At 46.3% G+C, this 18522-nt stretch overlaps 2 protein-coding genes across 7 annotated transcripts in view; one reads left to right on the top strand and one right to left on the bottom strand.

Annotated features, from left to right (window-relative positions):
* Positions 1 to 633: 633 nt before the first annotated feature.
* DDX20 (DEAD-box helicase 20) lies at positions 634 to 8476 on the top strand. Its single transcript, XM_071578498.1, has 11 exons — positions 634 to 827; positions 930 to 1024; positions 1156 to 1324; positions 2001 to 2115; positions 2198 to 2340; positions 3851 to 3989; positions 4290 to 4348; positions 5025 to 5107; positions 6016 to 6121; positions 6207 to 6308; positions 7111 to 8476. The coding sequence occupies exons 1-11, from the start codon at positions 635 to 637 to the stop codon at positions 8259 to 8261; spliced, it is 2355 nt and encodes a 784-aa protein (XP_071434599.1). The 5' UTR covers position 634; the 3' UTR covers positions 8262 to 8476.
* A 1934-nt stretch (positions 8477 to 10410) lies between these two features.
* KCND3 (potassium voltage-gated channel subfamily D member 3) overlaps positions 10411 to 18522 on the bottom strand; it is a 131095-nt gene continuing 122983 nt past the window's right edge. For all 6 annotated transcript variants that reach the window (XM_071578536.1, XM_071578537.1, XM_071578535.1 and 3 more), the window contains 2 exons: positions 17802 to 18049; positions 10411 to 15750 (listed from right to left, as the gene is read on the bottom strand). In XM_071578536.1, the coding sequence (XP_071434637.1) occupies positions 15546 to 15750; positions 17802 to 18049 (453 nt within the window). In that variant the 3' untranslated portion in view covers positions 10411 to 15545. The remainder of the gene's footprint in view (positions 15751 to 17801; positions 18050 to 18522) is intronic.

The following is an 18522-nucleotide window of genomic DNA, read 5'->3' as shown; positions in this document are numbered from 1 at the left end:
GACACTGATGGGACACTGTGTGGGACATTGTGGGACACCGTGTGGGACATTGAGTGGGACACTCTGTGGGACATTGTGGGATGCTGATAGGACATTGAGTGGGGCAGTGATGGGACATTGATGGGACACTGTGTGGGACACTGTAGGACACTGATGGGACACTGTGTGGGACATTGTGGGACACCGTGTGGGACACTGTAGGACACTGATGGGACATTGTGGGACACCGTGTGGGACACTGTAGGACACTGAGTGGGACATTGTGGGACACTGAGTGGGACACTGATGGGACATTGTGGGACACTGATGGGACACTGTGTGGGACATTGTGGGACACCGTGTGGGACACTGTAGGACACTGATGGCACACTCTGTGACACCGTGTGGGACACTGTAGGACACTGATGGCACACTCTGTGACACCGTGTGGGACACTGTAGGACACTGATGGCACACTCTGTGACACCGTGTGGGTCTCTCCGTGCCCAGTCCGGGCCCCGCCGCCATCTTGGCCCGCCCTCCCCTCACGGGCCCGCTGGCGCCCCCCGGCGGCGCTGAGGGGCGCGCCTCGTATTCACCCAGCGCGGGATCTGCACACATCTCGCGAGACTTCACCCACCTCTCCCCCCCCAACATGGCGGCGCCCACGGAGCCGCCGCGGCCCCCGGGCCGGTTCCGCACTCGGGACGTGCTGGTGCCCGGCGGCCCCTCCGACTTCGGGTCTCTGCTGCTGTCTCCGCCGGTGCTGGCGGGGCTGGAGGCCGCCGGCTTCCTCCGGCCGTCACCGGTGCAGCTGAAGGCCATCCCGCTGGGGCGCTGCGGGCTGGGTGAGCGGGCGGGGCGGGCGCGGGGCTGTGGGGACACCCCTGGGACACCCCCGGGACACCCCCGGGGCGCTCCCCTGACACGTGTGGCTGCTCTTTGTGCAGATCTCATCGTCCAGGCCAAGTCCGGCACCGGGAAAACCTGCGTGTTCGCCACCATCGCCCTGGACGCGCTGCTGCTGGAGAGCCCCGCCACGCAGGTGGGCGCCGGAAAATCCCTGTTTTTGTGGGAAAAAGGGCACTGAGTGTCCCCAGACAGAGCGGTTTAAATGCTCTCGGCGCTGGGGGTTTGCTCGCAGAGCCACTCACGTTCAGTCCTCGCCCCTCGCAGATCCTGGTCTTGGCTCCCACCAGGGAGATCGCGGTGCAGATCCACGCCGTGATCACGACTATCGGGATAAAAATGGAAGGCTTGGAATGCCACGTGTTCATCGGGGGGACTCCTCTGAACCAGGACAAGAGCAGGCTGAAGAAGTGCCACATAGCTGTTGGCTCCCCAGGTAGGGGTGAGATTCCTTGTGGTTCAGGTTTGGTGTGACCCTTCACAGGACAATAATTGGGGCTTGGGCAATCTGAGTTGGGTTCTTTTGTTGTTATTAATAGTGCACAGGCTCAAAGGCCAGTGCCAGAGGCATTGACACCAGCTCTTTTTAGTGAGAGATTAATGAGAGATCTGACAGGCTGAGGGAGCTGGGGCTGTCCAGCCTGGAGAAGAAAAGGTTGTGTGGAGACCCCAGGGCACCTTCCAGGATCTGAAGGGGCTACAAGGAACCTGGAGAGGGGACTCTGCATCAGGAACTGGAGTTACAGGACAAGGAGTGGTGGGTTCAAACTGAAAGAGGGGAAATTGTTCTCAGTGAGGGTGGGCAGGCCCTGGCACAGGTTGCCCAGAGAAGCTGTGGCTGCCCCATCCCTGCAAGTGTCCAAGGTCAGGTTGGACAGGGCTTGGAGCAACCTGGGATAGTGGGAGGTGTCCCTTCCCATGGCAGGGGGTGGGACTGGATGAGCTTTAAGGTCCCTTCCAACCCAAACCATTTTATTCTGTATCTCTGTGCTTATTGTACTTTTTAAAAGGCTTACTAAAATAATAATTAAAAAAACCACTTTGAAAGTTCATCATTAGAACTTCTCAATTCCTATTTTTGAGGTTCTTATGACCCTTTCCCTCATGTGTAGGTCGAATCAAACAGCTCATAGAGTTGGACTACCTGAACACAGCCAGTATCCGGCTCTTCATCCTCGATGAGGCAGACAAGCTCCTGGAGGAAGGCAGCTTTCAGGAGCAAGTCAAGTAAGGAAAACCCCTTCCCTCCTGCATTTTTCAATAGACTAGACACATTTTTGTTAATCATTCCCACGGTTTTGTGTTGCAGCTGGATTTACTCCTCCCTCCCAGCCAATAAGCAGATGTTGGCGGTGTCAGCCACGTACCCCGAGTCCTTGGCTCAGGCCCTGACCAGGTACATGAGGGAGCCAACCTTTGTGAGGCTGAACCCCACTGACCCAAGCCTCGTTGGTGAGTGAACATCACTTATAGGGATGCTGTTAGCAAGACATTAGGAGGGGGATAGGGGCAGTCCTGTGGTGTAATGGTGAGCACTCCCAACTCTGATCACAGGGTCGTGAGTTGGAGTCTCAGTGGAGACCGTACCGGGCAGTTCAAGCCTCCCTGCCATCCCATCCCGTCAGATCTTGGATGCTCAGCAGGGTCAGCCCCGGTCAGTACCAGGTGCTGTGACAGTCCTGAGGACTTCACTGTCACTGTCCAAGCTCACTTGGCCGTGGCAGATGGACCTTGGGACTGAAACGGTGGGGCCAGTTCTGCACACGCTGAGCCTCCCCTAAAAAATCCACTCGCAGGCTCGAAGGGCACACCCCCACGAGAGCCCTGCCCAAATCTGGAAGGGCACACCCCCACGAGAGCCCTGCCCAAATCTGGAAGGGCACACCCCCACGAGACCCCTGCCCAAATCTGGAAGGGCACACCCCCGCCTGGGGAGAGCCCTGCCCAAATCTGGAAGGGCACACCCCCGCCTGGGGACAGCCCTGCCCAAATCTTCATTCGGGAAGTTTGGCCATACATACAAGAGGGGGATACTAAACCCGAAATAGGTTGTAATGGTTTGACCTGTGGCTTCCTCAGTAACCCTTGTATCTAAGGAAGTTACAAGTATTCCACACGTGTCTTCCACGTAGCAGGGGGGGAAGTGGTTTAGGTTTTCCCTTCCTTGGCCGGGGAGCTCGTGGGAGTGGGTTGGAGCCTGACCCCTCCGGTTGTTGGTGGTTCTCCTGTCCTGGGTGAGATTGTTTCATGCTTGTTCCCTTTCCTTGAGGTTTTTAATTGTGTTTGTCTGATTCATTTGTTTCTTTTGGTTTGGTTTTGTTTTCTTCTCAATTTTCTGGGTGATCAGTCCCCTTTTCCCTTTTCCCTTTCCCCTGGGGGTGGGATCCTACATACTGTGTATACAGTGTGGTTGTAAATGTTAGAAAATATAATTTATTCTTTTTATTCCGTTCAGTTTCTTTTGAGTGCGTTTCTTTTCAGTTCTTTTCCCTTTCCTTTGCTGGGAAAGTTCTGGGAGGGGGAAGAGGGACCAGTCCAGGGTTGGCAACAGCCAGGCCAAACCTGTGAGAGAGGTACTTCTGAAATTCATGATTTTTCATCATTTCACTCCACAGCTGAGTTGTTCAGTTTATGAAATACTGATTCCCAGTGTTTCAGTGAACCTTCTAGTGGAAGGTGCCCCTGCCCATGGAAGGGGGTGGAATGAGATGGTCTTTAAGGTCCTTTCCCACCCAAACCATCCTGTGATTCTGTGTATTTAAAACATCAGTGATAAATGTTACTGTTTTTTCTACCCATTCTGAAAATATTTCAGCTTTTTATGAAAAACCCCTCCTGGAGGTTCTTATTTGGCACATGTGGGTGTTTGAATGTGATTTTTTTTCCTTCAGTGACATGTTTACATAGCACTGGACATGTTTTTGTGGCAACCCTTACTCTGGTTTTTTGGTTCCTTTCTCAGGGCTGAAGCAATACTACAAAATTGTGAATTCCCATCCACTGCCACATAAAACATTTGAGGAAAAAACCCAGCACTTACAGGAGTTGTTCAGCAAGATTCCATTCAACCAAGCCTTGGTCTTCTCAAATTTGCACAGCAGGTAATCAGTTAGACATGAAATCTGTAAAAACTTGTTTGAAAGCAATGAGTGTAATGTCCAGTCAGGGATAAATTTATGGATATAGATAAATTTATGGGACCTGTAAGGTCTCAGAGCAGTCTGCAAATTTCAGATCTGAAATACAGCCTGAGGAATGCAGTGTGAAAATACTGAAAATGAAGGAATGCAGTTTTGGAATGCAGTCCTTGGCTGGAGAGAATAACCTGTTGTTAAGGAATGCACAGAGGTTGTCAGGCTTGTGGGTTTTATTTCCAGTTTTCCCTGTGTGTTTTCCATCAGGGCTCAACATCTGGCTGAAATCCTGACATCCAGAGGCTTTCCTGCTGAGTGCATTTCAGGTGAGGCCATTCAGAACTTCTCCTGAGTCTGTTCTGTTGAAATTGTGCATAAATGTGACCTAAAATAGGAAAATTCATCTCAAATCTTGGTTTGCATGGCCTCTGGTTAAATAGCTGAGAACAGCATTTGAATCTTCTTAAGTCTCTTTGAGACTTAATCAATGTAAAAATTAATTAATATTTAACTTCCCTGTTTTCACATTTGTTTGAGAGTCATTCTTATGAATGCATTGGCTTTTCTGCAGAGAGAAAGTCGACTCCCATTTGCAGGTTGTAGCTTTGTAGTTCCTTTGGGGTGCAGGTGTTGAACTGAAATCTTATTTTTGGGTTCTCTACAAAAGCTGAAAACTGGCACCTGGTGTTTATTAGAAACCTTGAATTTTTACTTAAACTTCAGTGGATTATGTGCTTAAAATACATCTCAAGTCACTGTTAAGTGGGTTAAGTATCTGCATAATGGGTTTATATTTAAAAACAATAGAATTATTTTTGTAGTGAATTACCTTATTTTTCAAGTTTTGTTTCCTCTCCTTTACTCGTTTAGAACTGATGTTTGGAGAAGTTTTTCTCCACCTTATTTTTGATCTCATCCACAGTTTTACAAACCAGTGTTTTCCAGGTTTTGAGGGGTATAAAGCTGAAGGATGAAATCTGTTCCTAATTTTTATCTTTCCAGGCAACATGAACCAAAACCAACGACTTGATGCTATGGCCAAGTTAAAGCAGTTCCACTGTCGAGTCCTGATTTCCACAGACTTGGTGAGTTTTTGCTGCTTTCAAATGAGCTTTTGACAGATTTTATTTCAAATTTATTACCTGCTATGCAAATTTTACAGCATACAGGAGTATGGCACAAAAAGTTATGTCAGAGAATTAGCTTTGTTTGGGAATTGAATATAAATGTGCTGATAAAACACCCTGAGACTGAGTGACTTCTTTTCACTGTGGAGATTAGAAATTGTCTCCCATCCCTCATCTGGCTGCTCATTGCAGGGGGTTGGAATGAGATGATCTTTAAGGTCCCATCCAACACAAACTATTCTGTGATTGCTTCAAAAATAAGTTTTTAATTTATCTGTTGCTTTGTTGATGCTTAAAAGTTCAAGGGACTTGGGAGTGGTTTGTTTTGTGTAGGAGCTGTGGGGAGGAATGGTTTGTTTCTCCAGTAAATGCTCCCAGTAGTGACATTGCAAACAGCTGACCAGAGCAGTGGTTATGTGTGAGATACTCAGCTTTTTCACTGTTGCTGAATTATTTGGTTGGTGGTTTGAGGTGCTGTCATGAGGAAATGGCTCTGTGCTGACAGGACCTTTTGATGTTGGGGGGGAAAAAACCCATCTGGGCTACACCCATTTGTGGTGTAGCAGGTATAGGAAAAATGATCCCTAGTTTTCATATCCCAAAGCAATATGCCTGTTTTCCTTGTAATACTGTAAAATGGCTGGAAAATTGTAGCTCCTTTATGGTGTGTTACAACAACTAAAAGTTACCACATGAGTGTGTTGTGAGTTCTAAATGGGGTGGGAGTAACTCCAGGGAGGTTGGACCAGATGACCCCACTGTGATCCCTTCCAAGCTCACCCATCCTGTGGTTCTGCATTTGTTTAAAGCTCTGTTCAGCACATTCAGTTGTCACTCCCCTTCCTTCTCTCTCTCATTTTCTCAAGACCTCTCGTGGAATTGATGCTGAGAAAGTGAACCTGGTTGTCAACCTGGATGTTCCTGTGGACTGGGAGACCTACATGCATCGCATTGGCAGAGCTGGGCGCTTTGGTGAGGGCCAAATCCATGGCTTGTTGGAGCTTTCCCTTGCTCTGCTGGCTCTCTTGGCTGATAATTAATTCTGTGTGTGTCACAGGCACTCTGGGTTTGGCTGTGACCTTCTGCTGCCGTGGGGAGGAGGAGAACATGATGATGAAGATTGCTCAGAAGTGTAATCTCCAGCTTCTTCCTCTGCCAGGTGTGCTCTGTGCTTGGAATACAGCTGGGCTTTGGTTGTTTTCTGGTATTCAGAGCTCCAGACAAGTCCACAGGGAGCTGATATGTGGCTTCTCTGCTGGAGCTGCATTACTTTTAGGCCAGGTGCTTCATACTCTCTGCTAATGAGTTCTTGTGTAGCTGCTGCAGTTTTGTGGAGCAGTAAAAAATGAACTGAGTGCATAAGGAGAGGAACTCTGCATCCAGCTGGTTTTTGAGCAACTACAACTACAACTGAGACTAGCTCAGTTGGTTAAAACTTGGTTGTAATAATGCCAAGGTCCTGGGTTCAATCCCCTGTGTGAGCCATTGACTTAAGAGTTGGACTCGATGATCCTTGTGGGTCCCTTCCAACCCAGAATAGTCTGTGACTCTGTGACTCTACTTGGACTTCCAGAATTCTAATATAAAACCTTTCTCAAGCTGTAAGATACAGCAGGGGAAGGAAGGAATAATTGAAACAGCAGATCTGCTTCCCTTGCTTTGCCAGAAGCTGTTCTGCTGAAAGGTGGCATTTGCCTTCTTGTCTAAGTTCTGACTTGGTCTGGTCAAGTAGGATATGAGAAATAGATGACAGGTAATGCAGTGCTGTTTGTCCTCATCAGCCTCTTCCCTGAAGGAAATGTTCTGGCTCTTTGAGCTCTTCCAAGAATTGAAGGGGTTGGTTTGTAGCCCTAATTCAATGTCTTAGCATGCAATTTTGTGATGCTTTGCTTGGTTACTCATTTGAGTTGTAGGAGGAAGGATACACTTATTAAGTGCCTGCTTGTTTCCCTTCTGTGCAGAGCCAATACCTCCTGGAATGATGGATCAGTTTGGAGATGGGGAGGTAGAAGTGAAACCTGCTGTACTTCCAGGACCTTTGGTGAATTGTGACACTGTGTGTCCTAAAGCAGAGGAACCAGCACTGCAGCCTGTCCAGAATGGTTTTCCAGAGGCACCTCAGCCTCCCTGTAATCTTCCAAGGGGTAATTCTTCTGCAGAAAGGCCAAAAAAGTCTGTGAAGCAAAAGCAGTTTAAAAAGTGCACAAATTCTGCAAATAAAGAGAAAAATAGTAGAACCTCCCAAACTTCCAGTTGTCACACAGAAGAGAGGAATCAAATCAAATCTGTCTCCAGAACAGATGGGCATCACAACACTCAGGCTCCAGATGAGGAGGCCTTGAAAAAAAACCTTCCCAAAATTCCATGCTTGTCTTCCTTCAAAAAGCAACTCAACAGTCCCTGGAGCTTCTCAGATTTTGTTAAAGACTATGAGTATTTCATCAAGGAAGGGTCAGAGAGAGAGGTGGAAATTTTAAGGAGCTATTCAGGCCCAGGAGAGCCACGTGAGCTCCCCAGAAATGGTGATGTGGAGTGGGAGGAGATGGAACATCACCCAGAGACAGTAGCAAACGGTGACATGTCTGGTGACAGTGATGGTTCAGACAGTTCCAGGGATTCCTTTAGTAGCAGGGAGAATAACTCATGCTTTGAAGCACTTTCCAGGGCTTCTTCTAATAATAAGGAGAACAACTCATGTTTTGAGGGATTTTCAGACACACAGGAGAAAAATGCTGTCCCCATAAGGCATCAGGGTCGTTCAGGCTTCTGTCCTCCACCAGAGAAGCCTCAAGAGCCATCACATGTCTCAAAGCAAAAGGAAGTGAAAAAGAAAGTTCTGAAGCAAAATGCTAAACAAAAGAAAAGCCACAACCATCAATTTTCTAGTCCTTCCACAAGGAAAACTGAAGAGGACTGGACCTGCAGCTCCTGGGATGATGCTCCATATGAGGATTGGAGTTATGAAGACTATTGGAAGTGTTACTATGAAGCTTGGCAAAGCTACTATGCAGCAGTGTCTCACTACAGGCAAAGCTGCAGGCAGTTCAGCTGGATGAAGGCCTACCATGTCAACTCAGTCTATCTCCAGGAGCTGCTGAAAAGTGGGGATTGATGCCCTGATGCTGCTGTTGGGGACGGGCTGGTTGGTGTCAGCCATGGACATGATGTGTGCAAACAGTGCTGGTCTAAATGTCACTGACAACCAGACAGACATGGTTGGGGGTTGAAATAAAATGTCTTTTTTTGTAAGCAGCTGTGTCTTGATAAATGTTTTACACGAGTTCACTGATGGTGTTACAAGTTGTTAATAAAAGCAGAAGAAAGACAGCTGGATGCTCAGGTGGAATCTTTACAACCCAAAGTAAACAAAGGATGGTAAAAGGCAGCCATGTACATGTAAGAAATGTCACTAAGGAGAAAATATAAACTAATCCCAGTTGTATTTCACAGAATCCCAGACTGGTTTGGGTTGGAAGAGACGTTAAAGCTCATCCCATCCCACCCCCTGCCATGGGCAGGGACACCTCCCACCAGCCCAGGTTGCTCCAAGCCCTGTCCAGCCTGACCTTGGACACTCCCAGGGATGGGACAGCCACAGCTTCTCTGGGCAACCTGTGCCAGGGCCTGCCCACCTTGGGCTTGATTTACCTTCCCTGTGACTGTGGGTGAAGATGAATTCCCTGTCAGACTCCATGGTCTGTATAGTTGGTGATCATTCCATGTTCCATAATTCTCTTAATAAACACCAAGCACTGCTTATATCCTGGTTAAGTGGCACAGTGAAACATGCATCTCAATGCCTGTATTGCTAATTGAAAACCAGTTAATTAACACTGTATAAATAACATTCTATAGCAAGGTGTACAGCAAGCTGTGTGGGAGAGGATGGTGTAATTATGGAGAAAACGTGCAGCAATCATAATTGGTCTGTCCCTCTGGGTGCAACAGTGTCAGACCTGCCACGCTTACAGGAAAGCTGTAATTAGCAATGAAATTACCTATTAGTGCTAAAACTAATTGATACTTCCTGTTTGGCTTGCACTGCTTTGTATGGAGCTGTCCTGAAGCAGGAAAAGTTGGGAATGCTGGCTGGCTTAGGGTGCTGACCCTGGGCTAACTGCACTGATTTTGAAACTTCATCCTCCAGCTTGTAGTGTGTTTGGGATCATAGAGACACATTTCTTCAGTGACTTTCCTTGATTTCTCACTGTTCCAAGGTTCCCTAAAGCAGATACAGTGTCTGATTTTGGTTGTTTTATTTCCCTTATGCAGAATTAAGCTGGAATTTTCTGAGTAAAAGCAGTGCATCCCACCTGCTATAAACTGGACATTTGCTGCTTTAATTTGGTGCACTGTGTGTCTTCAGGGGTGTTTGATGGCCCACCTTCAGCCACTTTAATTTTGAGAAACACAGTTTTCCCTCAGCTTACACAAATCACTCACCTGAGCATTCCTAACATTCTTACAAAATTCCCCCTGCAAATCCTGTGGTGTCCCTGGTCTTTTTATGGAGTGGTGGGTCTAAACTTTATCCTCTCAGTGTGCAGGAGGATTCCAGCACTGCTGGAGCTCAGGGGTGGTGTGGGAATGTCTCCCAGGACTGGCTCTGCTGGGTGAGGTTCCCCTGCAGCTGGGGCAGTGAGGGCTCCTAGTGGGACTCAGCCCTTACTACAAGAGAGGAAAGGGTGTGTAAGCTCTTTGGAGTCACCTGGTAAGTGATTTTAATTTCTGCCTAAATAATTTTGTAGATTTTAAATGATGCCTCCAAGTGATTCTTTCTGTCACAGTTGAGAGCAGCTCTCCTTGTTTTGCCCACATCTGCAACACAAAATGCAAGAGTGGCCTAAACAGCTGAGATTGCCTTTTAAAAGAAAAGCATAACATGCTCTTTAAATAGTGCTGTATCTTGTTAGAAGTGTTTTTCTTTCTCTGCTTTTTCTCTGCCTTACTCCCCTTGTGTCACAAATTACTCCAGGGAGGGGTTTCACCTCAACTTTGTCTGCAGAGTTTGATGATTTTGTCTCCAAGATGAATTTTGCAAATCTAAACATTCAAAAAGAGGATACCACAGGAGATGCACTTCAGGACCTGCATTATTGCTCTCCTGTGACACCTCACTCTTAATTAATGCTTCTTAAATAAAGGTTATTAGTGTTTAAATGCGGCTTGAGTGGCTTAGTTCAACACCCAAAGTTCTCCAAAAGACCCTCTCAGAATTCTCTTTTAGAAGAAATCTCCAGCATCATCTTGGTATTTGTGGCACATACTCTGTTTAATCCGGATTGGATACATCAGGTACAGCAGTGGCACAAGACTCAATACTGTAAATGATATACAAGTTTCAACATATGCACTACAATTCCAAAAGAAGACAACAGGAAACTTGGTTCTTCTAGAAAGTTGTTCTCAAATGAAGCTACCTGCAGTTGTGCACAGTCCAGTTCGTGTCTGTCCTCTGGTGTCTGTAAGCAAAGCCCATTTAGAGTACGAAAATAGAAAATAATAAGGTTGAGAGCTTTTTATGACATAAAACTCCTAAAGAAAACACCATTGCATTGGAATGCCCTACTGGTTTATCAAAAATAGACCATCACACCAGTGTGGAGGGTACTCCAGTGGCCCAAGGAGCCTGTGGTTGCTCCCAGTCGTTGCTGCCACAGAGTGGAGAGGAGCCTTCGGTGTGCTTGGTACCTTCCCCCCAGACAGCTGAGACCCCTGGACTAGCACTAATTTAACCCAAAATGGAAGGAAACACGTGCACACGGATACACACAAAGGAACAGAGTTGACTGAGAACAGAAGAAGGGGTTTCCACAAGCTCTTTTGTCACCTGGTCTTTTGCCTGTTCCACCCGAAGCGTTTCTGGCACAGGTTTTGCTGTCTGAACACAAGCAGCAGTTCTGGTGCACCGGCTCCAGAATTCCCTGGGGGATTTTTGTGGGTGTCATGAGTTGAGCTCCACTCATCACAGGGGGAGGTGTTAATTGCCCTACAGGTTATATAATTGGCAGAGAGGTGAAATGACTTCTTCGAGATTCCTCAGGCCCACCAGGAGCAGGACCCAGGTCCTGATGCTCAGTCTCCTGGCTCTGACCCACGTGCTCACTGCCTTCCCTTTCCTCTTGCTTTTTTTGAAGGATAAAATCATTATAGAGAGTGTTTAAGGCAAATCTGAAGCCTAAAAACTTGGCCTTTAAAGCCTTGTATCTACTGCAGTTGGCTTGGAGTGTTGGAGAGAAATAAGTGATTGAAAACAAAATCAATTAAGATACACCAGATGGGCAAATTATGTGGGAAAAATGTATTATTCATCTGACTTCAAAAGTAGAATTAAGTTTTCAGTTCAAAGCTGCTGATATTCACAGCCATCCATGAGTGCTGATTTTATAACTGCATTAGTCCAACATAAAAAAACATTACAGGATCCAAGGGATGTTGCAACACATAAAATAAATGTGGGTTTAAATTGACTGAATTTTCTTTATAATACAGGTAAGATACAACACATTTGCAACCTCTTTACTTAAAAAAGCAAAATATTAGAAGAAACTTCACTTTCTTTAGCTGGTATTAATCTGATTTTCATGTCTAGATAAATTCTGGGTTGCAGTACACGTGTATCATCAATAGTTTTTGGTTAAACAAGTGGCATTGATTAAATTTAGTCTTTCTGGCCAAATAAAGAAGGATTTGTATTTTGAATTATCCATTAAATTTATCCCACACTGAAGCCACGTGTGTTATTTAGGTTATCTTTTAGCTGTTCACTTCTAACTGAAAATTCTTTAACAGATAAAAGTAGTCTCTGGGATAAGAATTTGTTGTAGAAAGTTTTACATTCCTCTTATGGAAAGGAGAATAATTTAAATGGTGCAACAGAGCAGAAATGGCAGCAAGAGAGAAAAATAAGGAGAGAATTATGGGTGAACAGCTGGAGAATAATCCTTGACACTGAGGTCTGTCACTCTGGAATAGGCTCTCCAGGGAAGTAGAGGAAGTCCTTGGAGAATTTGAAATCTATTCTGAATCTAGAATAGTGCCACATATCAGTGAAGGATCCTGTGCTAACAGAGGATAGATTAAATTTTACAATTCTTTAACTTTTGTGTACCCAGATGTGTTTTCTGTGGCCTTTATGGGTGTCCTTAAGATTTTCAAGGAAACTGAAAGTAAAGGGTGGATTTTGGAAAGAGTAGATGGAAGTCAAAGCCTTCATGTGAAAGGGATTTCTCATCATTCTCTGCCAGCTGGGTGTGACTCCTGTTTGCAGCCCAATGCCAGGTGAGAAGAGAGGAAATCTGTGAACAGAATATGCTGAAAGTCCATGAAAACATTTCCTGGTGCTTTGGGAAGCATTACTGGGGCAGCTTCAGTTTGGGGGATAAAGGCAGCTAATGCCTCCATTAAAAATACTTTTAGCCCTGTCCCTCTGGGCTCAGACTCCCTTAATTTTGTCTGGTTTTATCCTCTGAGGGTCTGTGCTGAGGAACTGACTGTGTGGGGCAGCACCTGCTCAGGGAATGGCAGAAGGGGCAAACCACGTATTTCTGAGCAAAGATAACCATTCCTCTTCCATGGAACAAGCAGAGGCTGTGGCTTCCTTCACAAACAGCCCAAGCAGCCACCCAGAGCCCTTAGGGCTGCCTTTCCTCCTTACTTTACCTTTCCCTCTTAAAAATGCTGAATTTTTATTTCTTTTTTTTTTTTTTTCAAAAAGCCTTTTGATTGATAGCAATTAAAAGCACCAATAGTGCTTTGGGCAAGGGCTGCTACAATTGCTATTTACAGATAAAGAAACGGGTGTAAAGAGATGAAGTGGCTTGTTTGCACTCCCTGGTGAATCAGGAATAAGAAAGGCAGCACCAAGAATCCCTGTTGAATCCCTGATTCTTTGTGGGTTTTTGTTCCTGCCCCCTGTCAGCACAGTGGCATTTCACCCTCACTCTGTGCCAGTGGCAATGAGGCTGCAAGGTGGGAGGTGGTGGAGAGCAAGGCCTCTGATCTACAGGGGTGAGGGTGCTCAGATGAGGAGCAGATAATGACAGTTAATGAAATGAAAGCAAAGATTAAATTAAAACATCAAGAAAAAACTCAATAATGGCAAGATTAACTGCAGTATAACCTCCTACAGGAAGCAGCAAAAGGCAGAGCATTTTAATCATTTAAAACAGGGCTAACCATAGTTTTGGGGAACATATTGCAGCACTGGGATAAATGAGTAGAAGCTGGTGCAGCTACTGGAGGCTTAGCCATAGTTCTGATATTTCCTAGGATGTTGTAGGATTCTAAGGAGGGTATTGGGTTAATGCATCAGCCATCAAGTCCACTCTACAGACAAGCAGCAGTGCTACCAAAGCAGGTTGTCAGCTCCTATGTGTAAGTCAGCATGTAGGTCTATTAATTATCTATACATGTCTGTGTCTGTAGGTATTTATATGTGTGTGTATACGTGGATATAAATATTACATCAGGAGAGGTTATGACAGATGCTAAAAAAAAGTCATCCCTTTGCTGAATCAGCCTCAGACGTGCTTTGAGTCGTTCTTTTAACTGTGATGTTGGTAAAATCACTGATCAGGACAGGACACTTGATGTCTCTCCTTATCTCCAAGCTGGTGGGAGGTGGTGCATCCCCCTTCATGGGGTCATAGAAGAGGTTTGTGCATGACCACAGTAATCAAACACGGTGTGACAAGGGGGAAGGTGGGTGATGATATTCCTCACTCTGCCCTTCATGGATCACACCTGTAAAAGGGGATCCTTCTGGAAATGGGAGAGAAAAGTTACTCATACGGGGGGAAATCAGTTATGCTTCAGGTCCATGTGTTTCCTCACAATAAATCATTCCTAGAAAGATCTCAGGAAGAGGTGCTAGGCCTGATCACAGCTTGGTTAGAAGTATGAGCTACTTGGCAGTACCACCCAGTGTCCTGCAGTTTTTGGTTGATTTACAAGTACAAGATCAGGCTTTTCCCAAACTAAGTGTAGGACTGTGAAAATGAAATTGCTGTCTGTACCACATGTTATCCAATGTTCCCCACACTCCAGAACTGCTCCCCTTCCTCAAGCAGATCCTGTGCTGGGCCTGGAGAACTAAAATTGCTGATCTAGTCTGTCCCCAAAATTAATGCAACCCAGAAGCCATTGATGAGACAACTGGAGCCCTAAGACTCTGAAAAAGCCAAATACCTCTCTGTCCATGCAAGATATTTGGCTCTGGGGTTAATTATTATCAAGTATAAATCCAGACATTATTTGGCTACTATTTACAATGGGTTGTACGTCCAGTGCTAGCAAAGAATTTGATATATAGAAACCAAAACTTAAAAAGCATGGGCATACATTACGAGAAACTTCTGTTAGACTTAGGAATGCTTGATGCAGTTGAGTTCAGTGCTTTCATTCTTTGCCATTTGTGTGTACAGTATTAAAAAAGAATCCTACCTTTTTTTTTTTTCCTTTTTAAAAATACAGAACTGGTAGTCTAGTCACACTCTTACAAGTAAGTGATAACAAAAATAGAAAGCAGATACCCATGTGGGACTAAAACTCTACTAAAGCCTCTCTTTTTTTGTTGTTGTTTTTCTTCACAAATATGTTTTCACAGACAATAATTAGCAGACAAACACACTGTTTGCAATTGCACTGTATTGACTTAAAAGGTGGGTACAAAATTGTCTAAAGAAAGAAATGCCATCCAGGGTGAGAGGGGTGTGTGTGTGTGTGCACATGTGTGTGCTGCCAATCCCTGTGTTTTCCTGCTGTGCACCCAATCCTGGGAACGTGTTCTGCCCTTTGGATTTCAGTGTTTTCCTGCTGCACACTCACACACTCACACACACACACACAGAGGAATGGAGAAAGATTTCTGTGACAGGTGGCTTCTTTTTGTCTAAATTTTTCCTATAAAAGAAAAAAAAATGCGAAATTTTGGTTGGTTTAAAGGTTCTGCTCCATGAAGAAAAAAAAAAGAAAAATTCACAAAATCCATTGTTTTTCACCTTTTCAGTCATTTCCTCATGAATAAATATTATCCATTAAAAACCTTTAAAAAGGTGCTGCGATACACAGTGTTATATTTCCATTTGCTTTATTGACTCTCCTGTTGCCACGATGCTTCTTCCCCTCCAGCCTCCACAGGTGGGTTTTGCCCCTTTCTCACGGCACAACACGCTCTCCATGCGGGTTTTTTACCTTCCTCCACCCTCCTCCTTCCCTCCTCCTTGCTCAGTCCTCGGCTGAAGGATGCTCTGCCCCGCCGCGTCCGCGCCGCCGAGCCGAGCGCGCCACGCCGGGTTGGTCCATCCAGGCACGAGTTGCGGCGAGACAAGAACGCGGAGGTGCGGAGGGAGGGAGAGGGGCCGCTTTTCCAGCCTCCTCCTGGGCACGACGCGTCTTACAAGGCGGAGACCTTGACGATGTTGGCTGTGGTGGTGCTGGGAATGTTCGTGGAGTGGCCGGGGCTGCCGGGCGCGGGTCTGCTCTCGCCCTCGGGCGTGAGCGCGGGCGGCGTGGGGATGCTGATGATGGCTGTGGTGATCTGAGCGGCTTTGCAGTTCGGTCTCAGCCCATCATCTGATTTCATGTTGAGGCTGGAACGACTAGAAAAAAACCAAATTTAGCGCTTGGGTTTGGGTTTTCTCCAAGCGAGATTGTGCAAAAGGCTGGGGATGGTTGTGGGGTTTAATCAGTGTATTTCTCTCTATTAAGGGCTCTGAAATATTCCAAAGACTCCGATTAAATGGGTCCCCCCGCCCCGTTCCTGCAAGGCATCATTTATGTCTACCCAGATTACACTAAGCTTTGCTAATACTCCCCCTGGTTAGGATACAGCTTTTCACAGGGCAAATTGTTGTGTTTCCATTCCATTCTGGCATAATTGTAGCTTATTTAAAAGGACATCTAAATAGACTGTCCTGTGTACTGCATCTTTTCAGAGCACAGGTAGTTCTTTCCGAGGAAGATGTTGCCTTCCTTGCATTTCAAATACCTCTTTCAAATTCACTATCCCTTGATCTTTTCTATTTTTTTTTCCTCTCTCTCTGCAGCAGTTTCAAGGATCTGGCAGCTGGGAGCATTCTTATTAGATCTGCATCAATTGCACCCTATAATTAATTACAGAGGGAAAATGATAGGTTGATTTCTGTGCATCTGCACAGCTGCAGGACTCTGCTATTACCAGCCCAACATGTTCATTTGAAACACAAGGTCTCTCACAATGTAAAGCTCCCAGCTGGAAAGCCATTGCTGTGGTTACCTCAGCCTGACTCACCAAGAGGATGGTTTTTGATCTCTCAAGCATCCCAAGAACAGCAGAACCCATCCTGCTCCCTGGGCACAAGCAGAGAGTGGGGCAGTCTTAGGGCCCGGGTGGTTCTGCCAGTGATAACCAGCACACCCAGGTAGTTGAATTCCACATGAAAAAAACAACTGAAAAGCTTTTTTTCTCTCTCCATTCTTCCACAGTTTGGTAAGCAAGTGAAATAAGTGTTGACATTTAAAATATCACAGGCATCTGATTTAGCACCGACTGAAATAGGCAGAATAGTTGACATTCCACTAAATTACTGCTTCAGGTGCTGGTTTAAAATATTGTCATATTGAAAGTGAAATAGCTGGAGACTTGTTTTGTGCTTATTCATTCATAATTCATGCTCTGAAATGCCCTTCTGGCACAAAGTAATCGCTTGCTGCCCTAAAGGCAGCTTTGTTTCAGTTTCTACATCCCTTTGATAGGAGTGGGGAGAAGAAGAATGGGAAGTTCAAAACCAGCCCTGGTGCATGAGAAACTTAATGGGCTGAGGGGGATTTGCAAAGTAATTTAATACTTGCAAGAATGATACAGTGAATAAATGATTTTTTCCCAGCAAGTTATGCATAAAATGAAATTTTCAAAGTTCTCTATTCAGGGACAATTCACCTGTGCCATTTATGGCTTTGTAGGTGGGGGCTACTAAGAAATTCCTCGTTTCCCAGTGATGCTTGGAGTTGCAATTTAGATGTTTGGACAATGAAAATCAGTGGAGTGAGTGTCCCTGGGGGACCATGTCAGTGTGTGCACCTCTGTAACAGCATTTGCTGACAGGAAAGGTTTGGAAGTGCTGGGCTGTCTGGGAGCTGGGCTGTGAACTGGTCCTGTGCCAGCTTTGGGAGTGGCACACAGTTGCTGGCTCCTGCCTGTTTGGTGAGCACTTCCCAGGCAGGTGTCACTTGGAATTCTTACTTCTAAATCCAGTCTGGCCAGGGAAGAATCACAGAATATCCTAAGCTAGAAGGGACCCACAAGGACCATCCAGCCCAACTCCTGGCTCTGCACAGACACCCCAAAATCCCACCCTGTCCTTGAGAGTCTTGTCCAAACACTCCTTGAGCTCTGGCAGTCTTGGGGCCGTGCCCACTGCCCTGGTGAGCCTGTTCAGTGCCCACCACCCTCTGGGGAAAGAACCTTCTCCTGAGATCCAACCTAAGAGCTGCACTAGAGTCTGGCTTTGACCTGGTTCTCCCAGGAAGAGCTTGCAGCCTTTATCCTTGGGTTATCCCTAGAAGGAGGGAAGCAAAGATTCTTCCATCACCAGACCCCTCTCCCTGCTGGGAGAAGAGCCCTTCAGGACCCCACCAGTGGCACAATGCACCTCAGAGGCTGGCACTGTACCTTGTGGTGAGGGAGGGCTGCTCACTGCACTGGATGTGGATGGTGCTGAGCTCCTGCATGCTCCGGAGCCGGGTGGCAGGGACGCTGGAGTTGGGCAGGTGTGTGGTCTTCTTGCTGCGGCGGGAGCAGCACGAGGTGCTGAGCCCGTGGTGGCTGGACAGGGAGGGGCTCCTGGACGAGGGGTAGTTCTGCAGAGAGCTCTCCATGCAGTTCTGCTCGAACAGCTGCTCGTCTATGAACTCGTGGTTCTGCCAGGGGACAAAACAGGGATGTCACTCTCTGGTGGCACCGACAGCTTTGGCCCAGCAGCAGTTTGTGTTCAGCGGCACCTTTGGCTGGGCTGGTGGGGAGTGGCAGCCCCTGCTCTGTGTGAGATGCTCTCTCCCCTGTGCCTGAAAATATCTGCACTTGTCCTAAATACCCTAAAAAGAAGTGAGTCTGCCCTCACTACAACTATGAGGAGATTTTGCTCTCCTGTGTCAGTAGGGGAGCAGTGAGAAAAGCAGGAGAGTCTGTTCATGCTGCCTTGCTCACTGAGGTGATTGATCTCTTTTGGTCAAATTTCCTTTCATTTTTGTGTGTGGATTCCAGAAGTGGCTTCAAAAAGTCTGGAATGCCACATGGTTATGAATCCCCAAGAGAAGCTTATGCTCCTTTTCCTCTCGGCCTAGGGACAGGATTGTATTTTATTTGGATGCCCACCTGGACATAAAACTTAATT

This window comes from Pithys albifrons, chromosome 28, assembly GCF_047495875.1.
Source record: "Pithys albifrons albifrons isolate INPA30051 chromosome 28, PitAlb_v1, whole genome shotgun sequence".
In the NCBI taxonomy this organism is placed as follows: Eukaryota; Metazoa; Chordata; class Aves; order Passeriformes; family Thamnophilidae; genus Pithys; species Pithys albifrons.
Note: the sequence above shows the minus strand (reverse complement) of the source record. Positions and strands in the feature narration are given on the sequence as shown.

Coding starts and splice junctions, on each gene's coding strand:
- DDX20 (XM_071578498.1), top strand. CDS start 635: ATGGCGGCGCCCACGGAGCCGCCGCGGCCCCCGGGCCGGTTCCGCACT. Junction 1,025..1,155: donor TGGAGAGCCCCGCCACGCAG/GTGGGCGCCGGA, acceptor CGCCCCTCGCAG/ATCCTGGTCTTGGCTCCCAC. Junction 6,309..7,110: donor CCAGCTTCTTCCTCTGCCAG/GTGTGCTCTGTG, acceptor CCTTCTGTGCAG/AGCCAATACCTCCTGGAATG.